This window comes from Piliocolobus tephrosceles, chromosome 1, assembly GCF_002776525.5.
Source record: "Piliocolobus tephrosceles isolate RC106 chromosome 1, ASM277652v3, whole genome shotgun sequence".
Taxonomy (NCBI): domain Eukaryota; kingdom Metazoa; phylum Chordata; class Mammalia; order Primates; family Cercopithecidae; genus Piliocolobus; species Piliocolobus tephrosceles.
In genome coordinates this window covers 167,913,788-167,938,741 of record NC_045434.1, presented here as the reverse complement: position 1 = coordinate 167,938,741, position 24,954 = coordinate 167,913,788, and the positions used below count along the sequence as shown (strand labels likewise).

The window sequence follows — 24,954 nt, the reverse complement described above, 5'->3', positions numbered from 1 at the left end:
AGCCCTTGATGGCCCAGAAGACAGGGGCCAGGTCTCTTCTGCTCACCACTGGACTCTCACATCCACGCTCTCTAACACTGCTGCATTTACAGGTGGGGACACCGTGGTCCAGGAAGGTAAAGCTACTTCCCAAAACAGACTGAAGTTTCTAAGCTCTTGGACCTTTTCTACAACTCCACAGTAAGTTCCTCGGGATTGGCTACTACAATTAACCTAGCGAAGAGGAACTTAACTAGATTAACACATGTTGGGCACAACTTTTTTTGACCTCGAGACAAGGAAAGGGCAAGACTTTGTCGAAGTCTTCTTGAATAAAAGTGACCTGAGAGGGAAGAAGTTTCAAGAAGGGGAGAGGAGAAGGCTGCAGCCCATAGAACTCCCCAGTAGACTGATGGAGGGGCAGAGGCCAGGTCTGAGAGCCAACAGCTCTGGTGCTTGTCCTGTGGAACAACAGCTGGTCCAACAGTGGGACGAGGGTAGAAGGGCAAGACCACGAAGAGCTCTGACTTCATTCTTCTAATGAAGGGGCACCACTGATAGGAAAAGCACCTGACAGAGGAGAATGAGCCACATGCTCACCTTTGGTTAGCCGAGCCTAGGTCTGCCCTGTGGACTATGACCGCATGGGGGCCAGAGGCTGCCCTGCCTCCCAACCCTGGGAGCCCAGCGGGGCTGGGCAGAAAGCCGTGGCTTATGAATGTGTGCTGAAGGAAGGAATGACCAGATGCCAGCCTCTGGGAAGGAGCGCTTGTCGGATTTCCCATCTGCCATTCATTCTGACCACACACCTTACGCTGGTATAAGGCATAGCTGATGAACCAGGGAGGGCTGCTTCTGTTTTACAGGTGGGGAACGCAAAGTCAAATGATACTCAGGTGAAATTCACCAGTGAGAGACCGCAGGCGCACAGGTGAGACCCAGCTCCCCAGGTCAGAGCTGGTCTCCATCAAACCCATGGTAGCAAGCCAGGGAGGAAAAGAATCAGAGGCTCCCAGACACACAACACCTGCCTCCCAGCCTCGACCTCCCTGGGCAGCTCCCATGCAGTGGAGCAGGGCACTAGGAGTCAAGGTGGCAGGGGCTAAGGGAGGTAAATCAGGTGGACAAGATGAAGGGAAGTAACGTGTTAAAGGGTCAAAAAGGGCCTGGTGCTTAGGCATGCCAAATATGTTGGTCAAACTGGAGGGTTAAACACTTAGCTAGAGGATCTCAAAAATACCCAGAACCTCTTCCACACATCAGTGTCACTAAGGCTGTGTCATGCCCCTAAGACTCCCTTCTGGAAAGAGAAGAAACCCTGAGGCAGCTCTTGCTCTTGGGTAAACTGAAAGACCTGGGCCTCTAGAAAAGAACAGTCCCAGACATGCCTACAACAGCTCTAAGGTCTCGAGAGTCAACCCAGCAGAGACACCAGGTGAGGCTTCACACACATCATCTCACAGCATTCTCGCAGCGGACCTAAGAGGTCAGGGCTATCACTGTCCCCAGTCACCAGATGAAGCAACTGAGGTTCGGAGAGGTGAACTGACTTTCTCAAGGGAACCCATGTACCCACCCAGGCTGCGTGACACCAGAGGCCTCCAGGAAGGACGGACCACCTTCACAGAAGGTGAAGGAGGGATGGGACCCAGCACTGGCCTGTCCAAGACAGAAGGGACAGATGAGCTGACTGGCATGCTGGGAGCTCCAGGCTCAGCTGCTGGTCAACACGGATCCTGAAGCCCAGTCATCTTTCCACAGCAGTAATAAACCACTACTGATGTGAACATAGATTTCTGAGTTTCTTTTGAGACAGGGTCTCGCTCTGTTGCCCAGATTGGAGTGCAGTAGTGTGATCGAGGCTCACTGCAGTATCAATCTCCGGGGCTCAAGCCATCCTCCCACTTCAGCCTCCAGAGTAGCTGGGACTACAAGTCTATGCAATCAAGCCTCACTAAGTTTTTAATTTTTCTTTTGTAGAGACAGGGTCTATGTTGCCCAGGCTAGTTTCAAACTGGCCGCAAGCGATCCTCCTGCCTCGGCCTCTTAAAGTGCTGGGATTTGCAGGTGTCAGCCACCACGTGTGGCCTGAATACAGTTTTATATGTATAGTCAATCCTCACCAGAACTCCAAAAAGGACACAGTATGATTTGCTGCATGATTGTTCCTACAGCACAGCTGAGGGAACAGTGCCTGAAGACGTTGGGTCACTGCCAGGATCACACTGCCAACCAAGTGCAGGGCCATCATGCTCCAAAGACCCTGTTCATAGCCATTCTGTGGCCTTCCTGACGCCGAGCTGGGTGCCCTCCCATCCCTATGTGTGTGCCCCTCTACCCCACCATGTCCCCAGTCTCTTTGATCTTGAGCAAGAAATAAGAGATGGGGCTTTTCTTTTCTCTTTTTTTTTTTTTTTTTTTTTTTGAGACAGAGTCTTGCTCTGTCACCTAGGCTGGAGTACAGTGGTGTGATCTCGGCTCACTGCAACCTCTGCCTCCCGGGTTCAAGCAATTCTCCTGCCTCAGCAGTCGCGTGCCACCATGCCTGGCTAATTTTTCTATATTCAACACAGATGAGGTTTCACCATGTTAGTCAGGCTGGTCTCGAACTCCCGGCATCAGATGATCCGCCCACATCGGCCTCCCAAAGGGCTGGGATTACAGGCATGAGCCACCATGCCTGGCCTGAGATGGGGGGGCTTCTCTGAGAGAAAAGTTTAGAGGATCACAGGCAGGCCTGGCCCAGGAGCTTCATGGATTCTAAGGCCCTCTTTCGGAGAGGGAATGTTTCAGGGAGAGGTTGCCTGGGAGTTAACTTAGGCAGAAACAGGACATGAACCTGACCCCATACTGTGGGTCCCTGCACTCAGAACAGTGCCTCACATTCAGCAAGATGCTGGAACGGCCTCTGACCCCCAGGGCAGTGCCTGGGCCCAGAGCCCAGCCCAGACTCCCCTGAAGGGCAGGTTCCTCCCACAGTGGCATGAGCTTACTCAGGGGGTCTATCCTGATCCATGTCATGCCGAGGCGTGTTATTACAAGATTCTGCTGGAATTATCTTCCTCAAACCTCTTCTGCCACAAGGACTAAGGAATTTGACCTTTCTTTTATTTAAAAAAAAAAAAGAAAAGAAAAGAAAAGAGAGAAAAACCTCAGTACAATTTGCTGAGAAGATAGGTGGGGACAGGAGCAAAAAGAGAGTCCACCCCTCAGTCAGCTATGAAGAGACAAAACAAAACTACCCTCCAGCCCCGCAGGAGTCTCCACTCCAGTCCCCCTATGAGGGGCAGAAGGACCTCGTGGGGGCAGGGGAAGCAGCCACGGCACCGTGCTGGGAGAGCTGCCAACCTGCGGCAGAGCAGCTTCCAGGCACAGGGAAAAATCCCTCCATTCTAAGAAAATGCAAAGTAAAAACTCAGGTCCAAAGGAGAAAGGATAAACCAGCCCAAGCTCTTAATAAGCATGAGGTGAAGGCAGCTACTGACACCCATCCTTCCAGTATCAGATCCACAGAAGCCAGAGAGTCGGGAGTCAGTTTATAGCCCCACTGAGGGTTTGGCCAGGAGCCGCAGCAAGAACAGAGCCCAGGCCTCCCAAATCCAAGAGGCCAGAGACTCCTTCCCCATTCCCTCCCTCAAAACGTTAAAGAGGGGAGAGTCCCATCCCGGGCTTGGGAGGCCAGGAGGAGGTGGTGTGTAGCCCAGCGGGGCTCTGTGGCATGGGGCTGGCTCTGCGTTAGGGGGCAGTCGAGGCCCAAGCAGCCGCTGGGTGCTTTGTTACTGAGCAAATCTCCCAGGCGCTGCCTGCTGATGCATAGCTAACTGGGCGGCAGACATTGATTTATGTTCAACTTTCCATTTCATCAGTGAGAGTTACGGTGCTACATGTGGAGTTCACGTTTTTCAGAGGGGGAGGGAGAGGCGGCTTGAGTGTGCAGACACAAACATGTCCACATGCGTGCACACAGGCACGCACACAAGTCAGGGCCACAACTTTTTTTCCTATTTAAGAGGGAGGGCGACCGGGCTGAGCCAGCCGCCGCTGAGGCAGCCTGGCACGTCAGGAGTAACCTTTTGTCCACTGTTGCTAGGAGCCCCAGTGCCGGTCATCTGCCGCTGGGCAGACGTTAGGCACCAGGCTGGCTGCCGGGCAGGGAGGGGAGCACAGCCTGACCTTTGCAGGGGAGGTGTTGGCAAGCAAAAAAAGGCTTTCTTCCCTCTCCTCTGCCCCAGGCCTCTTTTCACTGGCCAGGAGACTGTGGAGGGCAGAACCAGCCCAGACTCATGTGCTTCAGAGTGGCCAGCACCCCCTCACTGGACAGAGGAGCAAGCTAAGGCCAAGAGAGGGAAGGCTGGCTCCCTGAAGACACACAGGGATTTGGCAACAGGGCTGGACTCCAACCAGAGTGTCCCACTCCCAGGACAGGGGGCTTCAGACTTAAGAGCCTGCAATGGGCTTCATCACAGTAACCAGAGCGGGGGCTGCTGCTCCCAGAGCCAAGCCAGTTTGGAACAGGTGGGGCCTAGGGGTGGGGAAGAGCAGTGGTTCCCCACCTTCAACTGTGGCCTGGAGCCCAGCAGTTGGGGCGCCCCGCCTCCTCTCTAATCCTTCTCAGCAGGGGTGACCCTGCCTTCTGTCAGTCTGGAGGCGGACAGCATGGCAGAGGAGCGGGAGGGGGTGGTGCTTCTGTCCCCTGGAGGAGCAAACACATCCACCCCTGACACAGCACCTCCGTCCTCCTCCCCAGTAGGAGGCCACATCTATCAGACAGACTCCCCCACCTGCAGGGAAGCAGACAGGGCCAGGGGAGGCCCAGAATGGGGAGGGGGTTTTATTCCCCCACAGACAGGCAGTTATCAAGAGGCTGCGGATCCCACAGACCCATCCAGGCCTGTCTTCCTGAGCAACTAGCCAATTTGAGCCTCAGTTTCTCATCTATACGGTGGGAATGCTATTGGTTCTTAGGACTATCTTATAGAGTCAAATGAAATCACAGCAGGGGACAGCTTTTCTAACTTGGAGAGTGCTTCCACCAGCAACTATTAACATAAGAGGGTGTCAGACAGCTCTACTCTCAGGCTTGAGAGCACTGTCTGGGGTGGGTGGGGAAGGCTAGGCTGGGCATTCCCAGGTAAGGGGTCTGCTGAGATAGCAAGCACCAGCCTCGGCCTCTCACCGCCACACCTGCCTCCTGCCCCTGACCTATGCGGGCAGCAAGCTGGGCCTCCTTTAGGTTCCAACATCCACTAGAGGCCACCAGCCACAGGCAAGGAAGCTGCCCTCAGTCTCACCCAGCCGCCACTCCTGCTCAGGTCACAGCCACCTCCAGAGGGGACCACAGCTGGACTCCACACTGGCCAGCCGGCCAAGGGCCCAGCCCCTCCAGGCCATGGAACCTCTTCCTGGGATTGCGTTGCTCCCCTTGTTAGGAACCTTCCATGGCTCTCCCCAACTTTAAGTCCTTCCTGTGTCTATTCCTGGCTCCATCTCCACACCCCAGCCTGCCATCCAGGCCCCTGCCCCAAACTTGCCCCGTCACATCACATCCTGGCACAGGCTCCCTCTCGCCTGGCACACTCTCCCACCCCTATTCACTGCCAACTGCCTCCTCCTCCTCAGTCCAAATGTCAGCCCCTCAGAGAGGCTTCCCCAGACAAGCCATACTGGCTGTGCCCTACGCCTGGCCCCGACAGTATTCTTCCTGTCAACCTCTCCAGCATGGCACACAGTCACTGCCTGCCCCCTCCACCAGACTACGAGCCCCTTGAGGGCAGGGTCCGTGGCTACCTCTTGGGTGGCTGACAGGTCCCTGCCCTTACACACCATGTCTGACCGAGGGGCTAAGGGACGACCAAGCAAGCTTGTCCGGGTCTCACATTATCCGGGCTTAGCTCCTTCCCTTGCCCTGCCTTCACTTCACCATCTGTCAGATGGGTGGGGACCCCGGCACCCCACAACCAAGCTTCCACTAGTAACAGGCTTTGGAAACCAAAAGCAAACAAGGTGGTTTATTTCTTCCCAAGTCTCCACTTGTCACAAAACTTGTCCTCGTCAGCACAGAGAGGCCTTTCCTGCCGCAGCAACTTTCTGGCAGGAGGAATGTCCGCTCCCTCTGCTGGCTCCTGCTTCCCGCTGGAGAGCAGGGCAGGAAATGGACAGCATTTGGCTCAGCTTTTGGGAACTGCCCCAGTTGCTGCCAGGGGTATGTTCTCATTTACTGGGCTCTGACCCTCCCGGTGAACACATCACCCACCCCACAGCTCACAGTGCCCAAGGCTCTCCACTGGCATCCTGCCACTGCTTAGTTACCACCACTGTCAAGCAGCTCACCACTTTATCATTAATTTGGCAGATGACAGAAATGTCTTCCATGCAATCATTCAAATTGGCTTCCCTCTTCTCTTCTCTGAAGGACTTGGGAGCTGGGGCTGAGGGCTCACAGGAGAATGTCTGAACACATGGCAGGTACTTCAGATACTTCAAGACAGTCATCAGAGCCCTCAGGAGGCTGCCCTTCTCCCAGAGAAACCCCAGCTACTTCTGCGGAGATGAGGAAAGATTTTGGGTCATGCATATTTCTCTCCTCTCTTACTGTCTAGGTCGTATCTCTGGCTCTTGGGCTACACACAGTATTTGCTCTTCCTTGTCCTCTCCCCGTAACTAATGGGAAGGGTTCTCTAGGAACCTCAACATCTTTCTAAGGCTGGTGGGCCTGGCTGGCAGGAATGAGGACTCAACGGAAAGGGATGTGTCAAATACTCCCTACTATCCTTCACCAAGGTGGCAAGTCCCTACTATCCTTCACCAAGGTGGCAAGTATCTAGATGTTCAAAGCAGGATGAGCTAAGCTTTTGGCAACAGGAGCTGGGACCCCTCCTCCAGGACTTTTCCAGAGATGGCAGTCTTTAACCCTGTGACCTCTGCTGGGTCCCTGTCACGCAGCATCCATCATCAAGATGGTCAGCTACTTCCTGGTTGGGCGTGGTGGCTCAGGCCTGTAATCTCAGCCTGAGGAGGCTGAGGCGGGCGGATCACTTGAGGTCAGGAGTTCGAGACCGGCCTGGCCAACATGGTGAAACCCCGTCTCTACTAAAAATACAAAAATCAGCCAGGCGTGGTGGCGAGCACCTGTAATCCCAGCTACTCAAGAGGCTGAGGTTGCAGTGAGCAGAGATCGCCACTGCCCTTCAGCCTGGGTGACAGAGTAAGACTCTGTCTCCAAAAAAACAAGGTGGTCAGCTACTTCCTGAGCACCGGCCACAGTGCCCAAGTGCCTGTCTCCACAAAGCCACTGGAACAATTGCAGAGTAACTGTTTTGGAACACAGATCTAGCCAAGACATTATCCAGCCCAGAGTGCTGCCCTGGTTTCCCACTGCCCACTGGATCAAGCCCACACTCAACAAGGTCCTTCAACAACTGCCTGGCAACCTCTCCAGCCTCATCTCCCGCTGAGCGTCTGTCAACCACCTCATTCCAGACACCATCTCAGCCAGGGCTGCACTGCCTCCAGGAATGCCCTCCTGATTTCTCAGCTTGGCAGGCAGGCCTGTCCTCTGTCCTGCCACAGGGCATGGATTACCTGTCAGTCTCTCTGCTAGGCTGGCTGTTCCTGTGGGCAGACTATGGTTGATTCAGTTCGAGCCTGGAACCAAGCCCCATGCCTTGCATATCAGAGATGGCCAATGACAGTCATAACCACAGTCCTTTCTCCTTCTGTGATTTCATTTCCCCATCTATAAATGAGAAGCTTGGACTAGATCAGGGATGGCAAATAGGACGTGTACCACCACTGACACATTCACGTTCATGGTAGACATTGCCAGTCACTATCTGTTGAGCCTGGACAAACAGCTTCAGAATCATTCTCACGGTGTTCTGAGCAGCCATCACACATCAAGCAGAGCTGGCATTTGAATGGAAACTTATTTGCTACTTCTTTAGATCAGAGTTATGATTTATCTATCTCCTTTTGGTCTCTCCCTCCTTTTCTCTAATTGTCTACTCTCCCTGCTTCCACCGTCCAATCAGATGTGTATCTACATTTGGACTTTGGAGTGTTTGTGGAAGAGCACCCCATGAGGAACCAGGAAATCTGGGTTTAGACTCTGATTACAGCCCCTGGTTAACTTTGGGCAAGTCATTCACCTTTCTGAGTCTCACTTTTCCAATCTGCATGCCTTCTCTGCAGAAACACTGTGATGAAAATGAAAGTAAGTTGCATGTTTAAAAACACTATGTAACTGAAAACAATTATTGGAATTTAAAAACAAAACAAGAAGAAAAACAGCCTGTACCCAATGCTCAGTTCTCCATGACCCCTGCCCTCTTGTGAGTCGTCTTTTGGACTTAGAAATCCTTACTGGACAGTGCCCTCCTTAGGACCACCTTAGGGCCAAGGAACTTAGAAATTCTTACTGGACAGTGACCCCTTAAGGACCAAGGAACTAGGGGACCCACCCAGATCAGTGAGACTGGCCAAAGCCAAGCTGGGTTTGCCAGATGTGCAGCCCAACCAAGCTAAGCTGTGTGGGGGGGAAAAAAAAAAAAAAATACATAAAAAAACGCCACTGTTTGATTATGTAAAATCCATCTGGATCCAAAGCAGAAAATCAAAGTTGGAAGGGCCCTCAGAGACCACCTGGTCCAGCCTGCTCCATCTACTGGTGAGAAAACTAGAGTCCAGAGATGAGGAGCAACTTGCCCAAGGTCACTCAGCAAGTATGCGGCCAAGTCCTCTTTGTCCTTCCCTGCTGCAAAACACCAGAACACCACTCCTGAACTCCCAAGCCAGCTTCCTGTTAGGCCCTCCCTGATCAGAATATTGGATCTGGTGCTTTGGGGCTGCCTGGGCTCCTGTCCTGTAATGTGAGCAATACAAATAAACTCAGTTCAAACATTTACTGCATCCTTAGTATATGCCAGGTGCTGAGGATGCCAATATTAGGGCAGTCTTTTTTTTTTTTTTTTTTTTAAAGGAACTCAGAAGTAGAATGCCGTTGCTAAATTCTACCAACACCCCAAGAACCCCATACTATTCCCCAACAGTGAGGTGTGGTCAGGTCAATTTCCAAGGCACCTCCCTGCCAGACCTTAACTTGCTACCAGAGACATCTCACGCCACGGGACCGGAGAAGTACTACCCGCCTTGGAAACCTGGATGTGGAAGAAGAGAAAGCTGATGGCAGACCCTCATGTGTGGATGGCCAAAACTTCTGACCCCAGGAGCTGAAGCCTGGCAGTCAGAGGCCTGCAGAAGCAAGGCCCCGTGTTGCTGAGGGACCGGGATGGAGGTGGGCGGCTGCTCCCTCCCACCCAACCTGGAGGCCTGGGGCTTCTACATTTAGGACCAGCTAGGGATGAAGTCCTGACCTGAAAACTGGGCTGGCCACCCTAGGCCAGGGTCTGGCCATAGCTGGCTCAGCCATCCCAAGCTGACTCCCTGGTGCAAAGCCTTCCTGTGGCAGAGTTTCCTACCCAGGCCTTGGCCAAGGAGGGGAAGGAGTGCAATTGTTGGTAGCAGATAAAATCCTCGATACCATCTCTATTTCCCTTCTAATATCAGAGTGGCCGCCTGCAATACTAGTGAGGCGCAGGGCCGGCAATCTATAGCTAATACTCCTGTTGTAAGCAGGCCTACTCCGGAAATGGGCAACCAGTACCTCCTTCCAGAGAGATACCCTTTCCCCTTGGCAGTGACCCCAGCCTGAGCGGTTCAGCATCATGGCCGGGAAGGACCAGGCCAGGTACCTGGCGTAGCCCATCCCTCTGCATGTGACTGATGGGGAAATGACGCCAGGAAGTGAGAGAAAGGAATCACCAACGTCACCCAGGAAGCAGAGAGGCTAAGCCATTGCTCTCTGCTGTCTGCTGGATGACCCCGTCAGCTCTTGATGGCATGCCGTGCCTGGGAAACAGAGGTGACCTCAAGTCAAGAAGGTCCAAAAGTTACCTCTGTTTGATGGTGGCTAGTAATGGCTAAATAAGGATAGGAATCAGTCTTGGCTTTCTGACCACACAACCCAAACGTCACAGGGGAGGGCCCAAGAAGTATGTCTGGAATTAGGCCTTAGCCATGGATGATTATACCAAAGCAGGAAGTTGGGAGCTGCCCACATATCAGCCAGACCTGAGCCTTGTCCTAGAGTCAGGCCAAAATAGAAGTCAATGGCCTATTTTTAAAACATACAACTGGGTATTGTCTACCTCTTTCTACCACAGTGGTCTAATCTGCACCGGACACCCAGATGCCAGCAAGCAGCCTCAATCAGGATGCACAGAGATGAAGCACAGTACCTGGGTGGGTCCACCAGACAGGGAAGCCACGCCTGCACTGTATCAAGAGCATCTATGGCATGTGAGCCTAGAAAGAATTCCCAACTGGACAGAACGCCAGTGGGAAAGGCCCACTGATGGGTGTGGGGCGCCATCTGCAGTGGCCAAGAAGATGCCTGCCTTGGTGAGTATGAGCCTCTCACACACTGGCCCCTTGGATTTCCTCCCTGGGAGAAGGACAGCAGCCCCGCTGGCTCCTGCCTTTCTTGGGCCCATGGGTTTCCAGCATTTTAAGCTCTAACTCTCAACCCAATCTTCAATATATCTGCAGCCTTGCCCCAAGCTGAGACCCTGGCAATGCCTGGTCCAGTCCCAACCTGGAGCTCACACACCTATTTCTGGGGCTACGCTCATCTCCACCCCTTGGACAAGGCCCCAGTTTTGGCAGTGTTCTGGGAATGCATACAGATCCACACGTGGCCATCCAATGCTCCCAATGGCCATCCTGCATCCCTCTCTCTCCTCCTACCACCATCACGTGACCTGCCACTTGTGTTTTTGGGGAACATCTGAATTTCACTGCCGTCCTTCTTAGCTGGTGAGCAGCATGTCCCAGCCCTCTTCTCTCAGGAGTTAACACCAACCCAAATACAAAATCTTGCCAAGTAGAATCATCTTCCAGGTCATCTCTCTCCCAGAGGAAAACCCCTTTAACGTTCCTAAGAGATGTTTGTCAGTCTTTGCTCAGATACATCTAGGGCCAGAGAGCCCCCCGCCTTGATGTGGGGTGAGCCCAGGTGCTAAATTCAAGCCTACACCAAGCAAAAGTGTCTTTGGACTTTGCCTCACTGGTCCTAGTTCTGAATTCTAGGGCTGCACAGAAGAAATTTCTGCCTCCCTTTCCACGTAACAGCTCTTTCCATGTTCTTATCTGGGAGTGCCAATCTTTCAAAAGGTGTGGGGAACTCGGGCGGATTCTCAAACTCAGCTGCCGACAGGCTTGAAAGAATGAGAGATGTTATGATCGTGAGTGTCATCATAAAAGTTCCTTACAGCCCTGCACACTATACCTCTCTAAGATGGCATTTCCCAGTCTCAAGTTGGCTTAAATCACATGAACCGCCGGGGAGAAGGTAGAGATGGAGGAGGCGGTGCAGAGAGGGTGGCAGCCGCGCCCAACCTGGCAAAACAGAAAGCCCAATTTCACACACCCCAGAAAAAGCCGAACAAGGTGTCTCTTGGAGAAGGCCAGGCTCTCGACCCACGTGGGATCTGTTCCTGCCTGTGGCGGGCAGAGCACGGGCACAGATGCTTGTGGGATGCTGTCTGTGATCACACTCGGAAAAAATCAAGTGGTTAACCAGAGGGAAAGGATTCTGAGACCTGCCAGGATGGTGGGTTTTTGTGTTTTTTTTAGATTACGCCTAAGGTTTGTAGTTTGGACAGGCAAAGTAAACAATGACAACAGCAGCAGCAACAAAACAGAAACAAAGAACGATTTACTGATATTTTTTAAAGCCTTTTGTTAAAAGAAAGCTCCACAGTGGCCTGGAAGCAGCCCCCACCGCCTCCCTGGCCAGGGGCAGACTGTGTCGTGCCTACGAAGCTGGCATGAAGAAAGCAAACTCCAGCAGAAGTGCAGGCAATGCAGGAGGTGTCTGCTTTCCCATCTTTTTCTCCCTCTCAGCTTTTAGAAGGACTGGTGAAAGGGATGGGAAGGGAAGGATTTGAACCAGCATAAAGCAACTGTATTTAGACCATGGCAAACTGAGCTACTTACTTCTCTCCCACCCTCCCACCTGCCCAGGGTCTTGGCCTGGAATACAAGGTGGAGCAAGAGACCCACGGGCCCCGCACGTACCTGAAAGAAACCTGGCGGGATGGGGCCTCCCGGCATCCCATCGTTGGGGGGAATGTTGCCAAGCACGGGGCTCGGGGCAGCTGCTGCACTCTGTGGAGACAACAAGGCAGAGGGTTAGTGGCCAAACTCCCAACCAGAGACACAGAGTTCTGACCCCTGGCCTTGGCTCTCCCCATCTGCCCGCATTCCCTGTGGATCTTCCTCACAGGCCACTTTCTACTTAAATCCCTCCTAGCATCCCAGTGAAGTGTCATGTTCCCACTGACAGGAAGCAAGTAGGGCTTATACACTCAGACCTGGACTCAATTCCCAGGTGCAGCCCCCACTGAGGAAGCAACTAATTCCGAGGCTCTTTTTCCTCATCTCTAAAATGGGAGGGCTGGGCATGGTGGCTCACACCTAAAATCCCAGCACTTTGGGAGGCTGAGGCAGGAGAATCGCTTCAGCCCAGGAGTTCGAGACCAGCCTGGGCAACATCAGGAGATCCCGTCTCTACAAAAAATAAAAAATTAGCTAGGCGCAGTGGCATACAACTTTAGTTCCAGTTACTTGGGAGGTTGAGGTAGGAGGATTGCTTGAGCCCAAAAGGTTCAGTCCTATCTCTAATAATAATAATAATAATAATAATAATATAAAATGGGGGACCAATGTCCACCATTTAGGGAGGCTGCAAGGACAGCCCGAGACAAAGTGCCAAAGGTACTTCCTGCGGTGCAGAGCAGGGGTGCATGGCCAACGTGCAGTGGCTGCTCCTGGCATTATATGGCCCCGGGCCGTGTCTGCCCACCTACTCTTGAGAAGCTCTTGGCAAGCGAGTGATTTATAAATTTCTGTGCCCTCTGCAAATGGCTGGCATGTCATATAAAGCAAAAGATCAATAAATATCCATGACTCAATGAATAAGTGAACAGACCAACTGGGAAACACTACTGGAGAGGGTGACGGAGGGCAGAGCACGTTCTTTGCCCTGCAGGGTCCTAGGTGCCTCATGAGAGAGAAGGGCCTCATGAGGTGGGGGGACCGTCATTCCTTTTCTCTTTAAATGCCACTATTCTGGCATTTGCCTGGTATATCTGCCACAACAAATGCCTCCCAGGGGTGAGCAGACATTGCTGTCCCCAGCCTGGCCTCCTTCCAAAGGATCTGTGTGCAACCTATTCAAGGTGGTCGGTGCATCTGCGCCTGGCGCCGTGCTCACACAGGTGGGGGTGAGGCTGAGGCGTCTGGGCCCCAGCCCTGAGGAAGTCGGAGGTCTGACAGTCCTACCTGGAACTGGGCCCTGCTCCTTCCCACTGATTTTAGGCCTCCAGGGGCTCCTCCTACAGGAAGCCTACCTCCAACCTTGGTGGTCCCCAAACCCCACCATGACTGAGAAAGTGAAACTTGGTCAGATCATCGCCCAGGGTTTTGACTGATTCTCTGGAAGAGGAATGAGCCCCTTGGGGTAGGAAACAGAACGCCTCTTTTCCTCTTGGAAACACAGCCTCCCATCACCACCTTCAAGAAGCCACTCTCTTTCGTCGGTGGTAAAAATAGGAACCAGACGCCAGGTGTGGTGGCTCACGCCTGTAATCCCAGCACTCTGGGAGGCCAAGGTGGGCAGGTCACCTGAGGTCAGGAGTTTGAGACCAGTCTGGTCAAAATGGTGAAGCCCCGTTTCTACTAAAAATACAAAAATCAGCTGGACGTGGAGGTGGGCGCCTGCAATCCCAGCTACTTGGGAGGCTGAGGCAGGAGAATTCGCTTGAACTCAGGAGGCGGAGGTTACAGTGAGTCAGGACTGTGTCACTGCACTCCAAGCTGGATGACAAGAGCAAAACTCCCCATCTCAAAACAAAACAAAACAAAAAGGAACCAGAACCTCTAACTTCCAACTCTGATGGAAGGAAATGAGGTAATGTGCAAATCCCACTAATACACTGCATGCAACAAAATGAACAAACAGACCTGGAAAACAAATGCACCTGGTTTTCAGCACTGTCACCTCTACTAGTAAGTGGGATGACTGTGGGCAAGCTACTTGAACTTTCTGAATTTGCTTCCTGTAAAAAATACGTTAGCTGTTGTCCTACCTCCTCACCAGGATTGTGGGGGATAAAGTAACAGAATGGGCTGTGTTTTGTAAGCTGGGACAGCTCTGTGAATCTAGAAACAGAGACGCAGGGCATACAGTGGGTGTTGAGCAGACGCAGGTGAAGAGAATGGGCAAGCTGCATATTACTTTTCAAAATGATTCTGCTTACAGAAAAATAGCCCTCTCTGCAAAAGCTATCCTGCCAACCATCCTATAATGTGATTATAAGTTTCAAGCATCTCCAAAAATTGGGATTGCAGATCTCCCCATCACCGAGGTCTGAGGTCACGGGCCCCTGCCTTGCCCGTGCCTCACCCCTGCCTGGCACTATCTGAGATGGGGCCTTGTGGGGGTATCGCCAGCTTATCCATTAGCTGCATTACTGTTGGCTGCATTATTGTTTCTCTGTGGTCAGTGGTTCTGTGAAAATGGCAACATTTTGTGATTAACAGCCAACAATCACTCCTCAGCAGCAAAAGCAAAAAACTTGTTTTAAAAATGAGGTGAGGTAAACACCCATCTACATTTTCTTCAGGTTCTTTCGGAGACTGGTGTTACCTTTAACAATTTCATTCTTCTTATGTACCATTATTTAACCAGTTTATTTTGTTTGTTTTTAGAGACCGGGTCTGACTATGTTGCCCAGGCTGGTTTCATGTGATCCTTCCACCTCAGCTTCCCAAAGTGCTGAAATTACAGGCATGAGCCACCACACCCAGCCTATTAACCAATGAAATAACAGGCATTAAATCTCAGTGTCTGCTAATCTGGCAGTTAGTACCCCTTTGGTATTTGGTATTCAGAGTTACCTCTTAAGTCATTAACTTTTGAAATGGTTTGCATTGGGCACTTGTAGATCTAAATTTATGGCAAATCATTCATGCCCCTTGCTATTTGGGTATTTGACTTATTACATATGGAGAATCTAGAATAATGGTAAGTTATAATTTTTTTTTAAAAAACCTAAAAATTATTATTATTATAATTAGAGACTTGGTCCCCAGGCTGGAGTACAGTGGCCCGATCATGGCTTACTATGGCCCCAAACTCCTAGACTCAAGGGATCCTCCTGCCTCAGCCTCTCAGGTAGCTGGGAATACATGTGCACACCACCATATCCAGCTAATTTTTAAAATTTTTTGTAGAGATGGGGTCTCACTATGTTGCTCAGGCTGGTCTTGAACTCCTGCCCTCAAGCAATCCTGCCACCTCAGCCCCCAAAAGAGCTGGCATTACCAGTGCGAACCATCGTGTCTGGCCTACACAAAAAATTTAAATTGAAAACTTGAACCTGCGAGTGCTTTGTTGCCTTATTTATGAGGCTCCTTCACTCTAAGATATCATTTTCCTATGAGATCAGGACTGAGTCAATGGTTCTAGGAACTGGAGGTAGTGGGTAGTCTACGGTTCTTTGAATGCAATGGCCAGGGTCACCATGGTTCTAGTAAATGCACGGTGTAATTCTCTGAAATGTGGCATGGAAGACAGAGTTTTGCTGTTCTCCAATGAAGAAGGACAAAAAAACAAGACCATGTTAGCAGTGACTAAGGGGCAGGAAGCTGAGGAGACGCCTTTATCATTTAAAGCTTCTCCAGTAGCAAAATTAAGTCGTCCTGCAGTGCTTAAATTTGTGCCTTGAATTTTGATAGTTATTGCTGTTCCCCTTTGATTATGAAGCAAACATGTGCTCATAACAAAAAAAGGACAGAAAAGTACAAGGAAGAAAATGAAAAGCAGCAACCAGTGGTATAGGGCAACAAAAGAGTTAAGAGGTTGGGAAAGGCTCAGAAATAACTTGCTCACAAAATCTAAACCAAGGTACCCTCCCCCTAACCATATTTATGAACATGACACTGAATCCCTGTACCGACGCTCCTGCAGCTCAGCGGCCGCAGGGCCTGTTTCTCCTGTCTCTGAGACCCAGCACAACGTGAGGCATACAGCAGGTATATTGGCAGGATCTAGAATAAGGGTAAGTTATAACTGGAAAAAAAAAAAAAGCTTAGAAATTATTATTATTATAATAATAATTTAGAGACCTGGTCCCACAGGCTGGAGTGCCGTGGCCCAATCATGACTACTACGTGTATTATTCAAAGACCTGCTCGAAGCTGACTGTCCAGAGCCAGGCCTTTCCAGACTGCAGGAATCGGCCTCTCCTGATGGTTTCCAACTTTGAGCTGGAGCTCCATTGAGGCACTCAGCAAAGCGTCTCATGTTTTCTCTAACAACACAAAACCAAAACCCCTGAAAACCCTCGTCATTCACCGAGGCCTACAGCACGCCAGGGCTGTGGTGGGTGCCCGGGCTAGAAGTCCCCCGTGGAAGAAGAGAGAAAAGAACATTGGATTCAGAAGCTAGAGATCTCCTAGCTGGGAGCCCATGGACAGGGCCCTTTCTTGTTCTGGGACTCAGTTTCCCCATGTATCCAATGATGGGGTTAAAGGAAATGACCATTAAGGCTCTTTTTCCAAGCTGCTCTCCCCAGCTAAGTCTATACACCTAGGGGAGCTAGGACTGGAAACAGCAGCTCTTACATGAACAGGACAGCAATCCTCTTTCCAGGGGACCTGGGTTTTAACTCTTCTCTGTTCATTATAGGCCATTTTGTGATCAAAGATTAAAAACTACCCAGAGACCTGTTACCTGAGTCACAGATAACAGTGACTGACATTTGGGTTCCAATCGCCCAGGCCTTCCTCACCAATGCTTATCCACTTTTTGGACTAGAGGAAGCCAACTCAAACAACCCATGCAGTTTGGTAACTCGCACTTTAAAAAACAACAACAACAACAACAAAAACAAGGCCGGGCGCGGTGGCTCAAGCCTGTAATCCCAGCACTTTGGGAGGCTGAGACGGGCGGATCACGAGGTCAGGAGATCGAGACCATCCTGGCTAACACGGTGAAACCCCGTCTCTACTAAAAATTACAAAAAACTAGCCGGGCGAGGTGGCGGGCGCCTGTAGTCCCAGCTACTCGGGAGGCTGAGGCAGGAGAATGGCGTGAACCCGGGAGGCGGAGCTTGCAGTGAGCTGAGATCCGGCCACTGCATTCCAGCCTGGGCGACAGAGCGAGACTCCATCTCAAAAAAAAAAAAAAAAAAAAAGACAGCAACAACAACAAATAAAGCTAATTTAAAATTCTTTTCTAAACAGAAAATACACCTTAAACAGGGTGATGCAGCCCATTCCAGCCAGCTGCTGCCTCTAAACCCATAGTCAACTTGAAAATCCCGAGGTGCTTTCCCAGAGCACTGCCTGAAGTTCGCCATTCCCAGTCAGGGAGACTTGCGAAGAGGACTGATCCCACAGCTCCCTCTCTAAACAGTAGGGTTTCTTGATGATCCCAGGACGGGTACATAGCCATAGGGCTCAGGGACTGCCCCTGACTCCGCCCCATCCACGCTCCAACGGGACAGACACATGCCACTGCAACCAGAGATCCCCCGCAATCCCACTCCAAAAGGACACCTGAAAACCTCAGCACCAGCCCCGCAATCCTACTCCATAAGGTCACCTGAAAACCTTAGCACCAGCCCCGCAATCCCACTCCATAAGGACACCTGAAAACCTCAGCACCAGTCCCGCAATCCCACTCCATAACGATACATTAAAACCTCAGCACCAGTCTCACCCTAGGAGATGGATATTCCCCCTCTACCCTCCAGGGCAGAGAAGCAGGGTTCAAACCTGGGGCCTACCTACGGCCTCAGAAAGGTGCTTCCAAGAGAAAGCGCCTTGGAAACCAGGTTAAGGAATAGAACTTTCTGCTCTGGGCAATGGTGGGGGACTTCTTCTGTCCTGCCTCACCCTGAGCCAGGCACACTCATGCTCGCTCAACAAATCCCAATACCACCAGAGTACCCCAAACTACAGGAGCAAGTGGACCTGACAAGTCCCCACACTCCCAGTGGCCTCTCATCCCACCCAGAGAGAGAAGTATCTCATAGTAGGCAACAGTGTTCATGCTTTTCCTTCAAGAAGCAATGGTCCAGGGGCATTCCCTGCAAGATACTATCTTCTGGCCTCATTTCAAGAACCCTAGCTATCCTCACTCACAAACTAGCCTGGGATCCCCCCTCCAACCCTCTCTTTAAAATCAGTTCTAGGCACATGAAGCTCCTGGAAAACTGAATAAAGACAAATGCTCAGAGGGAAATGTGGGACTCCTGCCAGGTCGGCCAACCCCTCCTGACTGATTTACAAGGCTGCAAAATGGTACTTTGTTCTGCAAATCCCCGCCCCTCCTTGCCCCGCCCTAATACTCAGGCCTTGGTGTGCAGCAGCTTGGGGGCCACATGCAGAAATGCATGTGCAGACGACTTCCTAGACTGAAACTCAACACAGGCTGTGTGGCCCAGGGCCCAAAACACCAGGGGGTGGGAGGCGTGTGCTGGGGGTGGAGCCATGTGCTCAAAGCTGGGAAATGGAGGTCACTTATGGGAGCTTGGGGCACTCCTGTGATGACTACATGCAGAGAGCAAGTGAGGCAGGAAGCCTCCAAGTGACGCCTGTCTGGTGGCCTGGGGAGGGAGGGAGGGAGGCTGGCACTGGTTTCAGCAAGATAGGGGCTCCTGTGCAAACTATGGAGTAACCTGGGTCCCTCTGGGGCCAGGTTTCCCAGAGGGAATTTCAGCAGCATCAACAAACTAACGACACAAATCAGGAATGGAAGCGACTGGGGGAATGTCATCATCCAGATGGAAAGGCCAAGACGGACAGAATTGGGGTTCAAAGAAGGGAAGGGGACAGGAAGAGGATTCCTGGTTTCATATGCAGACCACAGAACAGAATCAGTTTTGGAGAACAGGGGCTCTAATTGTACAGCTTGGAGAAAACAGAGCTGTTGCTACGTGAAGAGGCAGAACCAGCTGACGTTAAAAATAGGTTTGGATGACACACAGGCGTGACACAGGATCCCTGCCTTCAAATAGTCAGGGGGCCACGGTGTGGGAGGAGGGATGGACGTGCCTCCTGGCACCAATGGATGGCCCTGGGTCCAACAGCAGATGCCCTGAGCTACAAAAAGCCTCTTGGCTGCCTGAGGGGGCGGGCTGTGATAATTTGGGGTCACTCCCAGTTGAGACATGGCACAAACCATATTAAAAAGGGATTGCCATAGGACCCACCACCGCTTGGGCCTGGGGATTATTAAGACAGAAGAGCCCTGGACTGAAGGTCCCAGGATCAGGATTCCAGCTGTGGCTGCAAACCACCTACTGTGTGATCTGATCAGGCCTTTCTGTCCCTGGCCTCCACACAAGGCAGCTGGGGTCCGCTCCTCCAGTGACACTGTGGATATCAAACGAGCTCTTCAGCAAGCAACCTGAAAAGGGCCACATATAGACAAGAAAAGCCTCCACCTGTCACAGTCAGGCCATCAGACCCAGATGAGGGTGGTCCTGATACCTGAGCTTCTTTTACTAAGTCCCAGCTCCCATCTGCCACCTGGGTAGGACCCTGGAATGCAACGGCCTTTTCATTTTGATCCTATAAATCAGCAGGGGTGGGGGGGTAGTATTTATTCCCCAACATGGCTGGGAAGATGTCATTTGTTTTCCTGGTAAGGAAACTGAGGCACAGACAGGTGCACTATTTCAAGGTCAGGCAGCTAAGTGGCTCTAACGTTAGTCCCTCTGTGCCTCCACCTTGCATCTTGGGTTCAAGAAACAAAACCACAGTTCACTTTGGGAGGCCGAGGCAGGCAGATCATGAGGTCAGGAGATCAAGACCATCCTGGTTAACACATGAAACCCCGTCTCTACTAAAAATGCAAAAAATTAGCTGGGTGTGGTGGTATTAGCTGGGTGTGGTGGCGGGCGCCTGTAATCCCAGCTACTCAGGAGGCTGAGGCAGGAGAATGGCATGAACCTAGGAGGCAGAGCTTGCAGTGAGCCAAGATCCAGCCACTGCACTCCAGCCTGGGCGACAGAGCGAGACTCCATCTCAAAAAAAAAAAAAAAACAAAACACCACAGTCATGTACCGCCCACCCCCGTAGTTCCCAGGAAAAGTTCTGTGTGCTTTGACTCTTATGAAATAGCCGGCACTTCGTTAAACACAAGAGAAGCACAATCCATTCCTGTGTTTGAGACCGTCTATATGTTTTGTGCTTCCCCAAGTAGCTGGACCTAGCTCTGCTCTTTCTGACAAATACTTCAATGAGTTGGCATTCACCAAGGGGGGTGTGTGTGTGTGTGTATGTGTATGCATGCACATGTGTACCAAGGAATGCAAGATCCCATTGAAGAGTCTGTTGAATCTAACTGGCCAATTACCCTGGGAGGAGGAGAAACAAGTGGGGGCTGGGGGGAGCTGTAAAAAGGTTACAAGTGCTTTTTACACACCAGATGCATCAGCAAACACTCGCTTCTGGGGCCACCCAGACTGCGCTGTGCTCACCAGAGCAGACGACAGGGAGCAGGTCTGCCCCGCAGGTCAGGAGGATGCAAGGAGTTATGGTGACAAAGAACTGAGGGACAGGGAAGGTGCTCTGGGCAGGCACTGTGAGCGGGGATTAAGGGGATCAGGGAGGCTTTGTGGAAGAGATGGTACTTGAGCCGGGGCCTTAAAGAACGGCAGGACTCGAGGATGCAGGAGGTGATACAGGGGTGAGAGATTATGCTGTCATTTTAACCCTCCCTGGGCACAGCGCCTCCTGACAGCGTCTCCTTAGAGAGCAAATCCCTCCAGGACGCCACCTGCCCCCTGCACCATCTCCAGGATAGGGGGTGGGTGTGGGGCTTGTTCACTTTCCCTCCCCCAGGATGGGGGGCTCCCCCACAGGAGAGGGGCCAGCCACCTAGTCAGAGAAGGCTCACTGTCCCTAGGCGGTCCCTTGTGACCCAGCTCATGGTATGGCTCATTCAGTCTCTCTCCCTCCATCCTCCCAACAATCCGCAGTCACTACCAGAACACAGAGGCTCTGAGGAGTAAAGGGACTTGTCTGAGGTCACATGGCCAGAAATGGGCAGAACCAGAAGTTAAGCCCAGATCTGCTAATACCACAGCTCCAGCTCTTGGCCGTACCTCAGCTTCTCTGATCCAAGTTTCAGAATCGACACTTAAAAGTGGTCACCTGCAAACAGGTCAGGCCCAGTCCTTCCATTCACCAGGGGTTGAGTCCTTGGACACCTCACCTCACTTTACCTTCTGCGCCCCTCATCATTTGCTAAGAAGGGAGCCCCCTACCCTCTTGTAGGGGCCATGGGGAACTTAAATATGACCCTTAGGTAAGGTGCCCAGCCAGGCTCAGCCAAGGTGAGGGTTCAGCAACCGGCAGCCCAGAGCCAGAGACATAGCTCCAGGCAAAGGACCACATGCTGACGTCCTAAGATTCCCTGACCACAGCAGGCTGGGGATGGGGAGACGAAAAGGGGCTGAAAGCTGTGGAAAGACTAGGCCTTCTGATGGACAGAAAAGCTGCTCTTCTGAGAAAGGGCCTCTCTCTTCTTAGTGGCCACCTTAGAAAAATACTATTTCTTTTTTTAAAAATGAAAGAAAGGTACCACAGTAAGAACATTTCCCCCAAAAAAGGAGGAAGTGAATTTCCCAGGCTGAGAAGTCTGAGGCTACCATACTGCCAGGCCCTGCCCATTCATCCCAGGAAGCACCCAGCTTCTTCTGGGGACTGGATCAAAGGTCACTGTTGGTAAGAGGTGAAGTCCCATGTATTTAATAATTAGTACCTGGTGAGAGAGTGGATCCCAGCCAGCACACCCTCCTCCACAGGCAGATACCTCCCAGCTGGGCCACATGGCACAGGGCGCAGGTCCCAGGCGTGTGCATGCAAGACAAGGAAGATTAAGGGCTAGAGGTCCTCCCTAGATGAACACTGCGGAGTGGATCAACAGCTCAGTATTTGTACAACGTTGATTTTCTTCTTAAAGAGAAATGAGCTTCAGGCCCTGGTTTACACCATTAGCAAAACACACACACACACACACACACGCACACACACACATTTCCCACTGTCTTAAAAGGAGCTACTTACAACCACAAACATGTCATAGTAGGCCAGTGACAGCTCCTTAACAAGAACACTGGCAGTTGCTTCTGCAAAGTGGAAAATTCCCTGGCGTGGACCCGCGCACACGCTCAGTTCCAATGACAACTTAATCCTGCCAGGACCGAGGTGTGCAGAGAACAGAAAACCACCCGCTTCTAGAAACTTTATTTATTTTTTTAAGTTTAAAATACATCATTAAAGGCAGGGCCCTCAGAACATCTTTCAAGGATGGGAGCCCACATTCTCCTCAGTAAGCATCAAATTTAGTGGGGACCAAGTCACTTTCCCTCACCTCCTCCTCTGCTGTGACAGGACACAGTCTGACAAGTTCACCCAGGTCCCCCAATGCCGGGGAAGGGGCACATAATTCAAACCAACACCGCCTCTTCTGTGTAAATGAACAGCCGGGAGTCCTTGAGCTCCTCAGGCCAGAAGGGAAGGCACTGAGCAGTAGACCACCGTGGTCTGCACAGCCGTCCCAGCGCACAGTTGCCACACAGGCTCGGTGCTGAGCAGATGCCGTCTAAGCCTTTAAAGCACGCACTAATTGTGCTAATTTAGCTAACAGTCTCTGTTTCGTCCCCCACTCTGAGTCAACCAGCGTCCTTTGGTACCGCTAGAGAGATGCAAGCTGTTGGCTTTAGTGTTATTTTGTCAGCCATTAAACGATTCATCGGAGTCATTAATTGATTTATTACTGCTGCCTGCTCAGAGAGTTTAGCAAATAAAGAATGATGTAGGTCACAAAGCAAAGGAAATTGGACCCAACAACACTACGAGGCGCTGGGCACTTAGAGTGTGTGCTGCTGTCCATTCAGGTAGCCCTCCACACCCAGCTGTCAGGGAAGGAATAGCGGAGATGGTTCTCCTGCCTGAAATCCAGGTGCCAGCCTGCATCCTGCTCAGGCACCGGTGCTGCCAATGGGGAACCTCGTCTGGAGCCTCTGGAAGGCTACTCTCGGGCATCTGCCAGATACAGCTGAGTAGGAAGGGAGAGAGGCCCACACTGACCCCCTTACCCACCAGGTGGGTGCTGAGTAGCAATGGCTGGGCCTGCAGCTGGGCCCTCTAGTGTTCTAAGAAGCCAAGGACAGACCCCTCAGCCAAGACTCTACTCCCCTGGAGGTGACAAGCTCCAGCCAGGCCCTCCCTCTTTCTCCCCTGCACAGCCTAAGGGAGTGTGAGGAATGCCACAGTTGGTGCATTCACAGGTGCCTCCTAATGCCTGGCCTTTCATGTACTTATCTCTGATCCTCTCAACAGCCCTATGGGGTGGACCCGCATTATCTTCCCTGTGTCACAGAGAAGAACACTGAAGCTCTGAGAGCAGAACAGCCAGAGACTGCATCGCAGGCCAGGAAATGGCAGTCCTGGGATTCAAACCAGGTCTATCTGACTTCAAAATCCGCAATTCTTCCCCTCTACCAAATTCTTCAGACGGACACAAGAGAGGCCTACAACTTGGCCTTAATGAAAACTCTGACAGAAACTAGCTAGGTAACCAAGAGCAAGGCAACCCCTTCCCCTCTCAGAGCCCCAGATGCCTCATGTACAAATGACAGGGTGGGTGAGCCCCAAAGCTACAGGAAGGGATGAGAGTCCAGGTCACATCCTTCTACGGCCCCAGCTGCTCTGGCCACTGTGAAGCCTCATGTCAGTTCCCCCAAGAACACTCCTGTGTTGTGAGCAAGGCCCTGCATGAGCCCCCTGAGGTCCCCTGCTGCCGTTCAAACCCCAGACTTCAGGGTGCAGATCCAGGAAGGTTTGCTGCACTCAGACCAGACAGCAGTGATCCTCATCCCACCCCAATCCCAGCCCTCAGGGCTCTGAACAAACAAGAGAGAGTGGTGCCAAGGCAAGGGAATGCTAAAGCCTCCAACAGGAAAATTCACCAGATCATGTATTCCATGTGCGTGCACACATGTATGTACATGTGTCTGTCTCTGGGGCAAGAAGGGTAATATCGCCGGTACCTGATACCCCTGGGAACCAAATACAGCCATTCTAGATGTCTCAAATTCTAGCATCACAGTTATCAGCCCCTCCACAAGGCATCACATCCCCACCCTGCCAAGTGGCCTTCTAGAACAGAGCCTGGCATACTCTCAGAGGAGGCTCTTGGAGGATAGTGGCTGGATGGTTTGCTCCAAAACTAATACAGAGGGGACGAAGAGGTGGTTTGGGCACCCACCAAGAACCAGCCTGCTTCTGACCAAGACACAGCACTGGCCTGCAACTCCAGTCTGTGGCCTGCTAAAGTCTGGTTGGAGCTACAGAGCTAAAGGGCAAAGCGGGGCTGCCACTTTGGAGCTCACTACAGATTATCTGTTGGGCATCTACCAGGTGCACAAAGCAGGGCTTTCTTGTTTGCACCCACCAAGAACAGGGCCAGCGCACCCAAGAACACACACATCACTTAGGATCCCAGTGAGAGGTCTGCTAAGGGGGTGGGGCCTGGGTGGGGCCTAGGAGGACTGGAGGCATGCAGGCTAGTCAGAGGCTTCTGAAAGGACACGGGAATTCATCTACTGAGAATTCTGACCCAAATTCAGCTTCCGAAACAAACACGGGACTTCTCATAGAGGTGGTTCATCCCCTACTCATGCCACCCATCCATATGGTACTGAAAACACAAAGGAAGGTCTTTATGAAACGTTTATTGGGGTCCCATTCAGAGAAGAATAACCTATTATTACTTACACATATTTAGTACCTAGCACCAGCTTACAAAGGGCTTTCTTTCACACATATTTACAG

At 51.7% G+C, this 24,954-nt stretch overlaps 1 protein-coding gene across 3 annotated transcripts in view; it reads right to left on the bottom strand.

Annotated features, from left to right (window-relative positions):
• The window catches only part of SSBP3 (single stranded DNA binding protein 3), a 179,368-nt gene that overhangs the window by 40,707 nt on the left and 113,707 nt on the right, over positions 1-24,954 (bottom strand). For all 3 annotated transcript variants that reach the window (XM_023187892.3, XM_023187882.2, XM_023187902.2), the window contains exon 5: positions 12,115-12,204. In XM_023187892.3, coding sequence (XP_023043660.1) covers positions 12,115-12,204 — 90 coding nt within the window. The remainder of the gene's footprint in view (positions 1-12,114; positions 12,205-24,954) is intronic.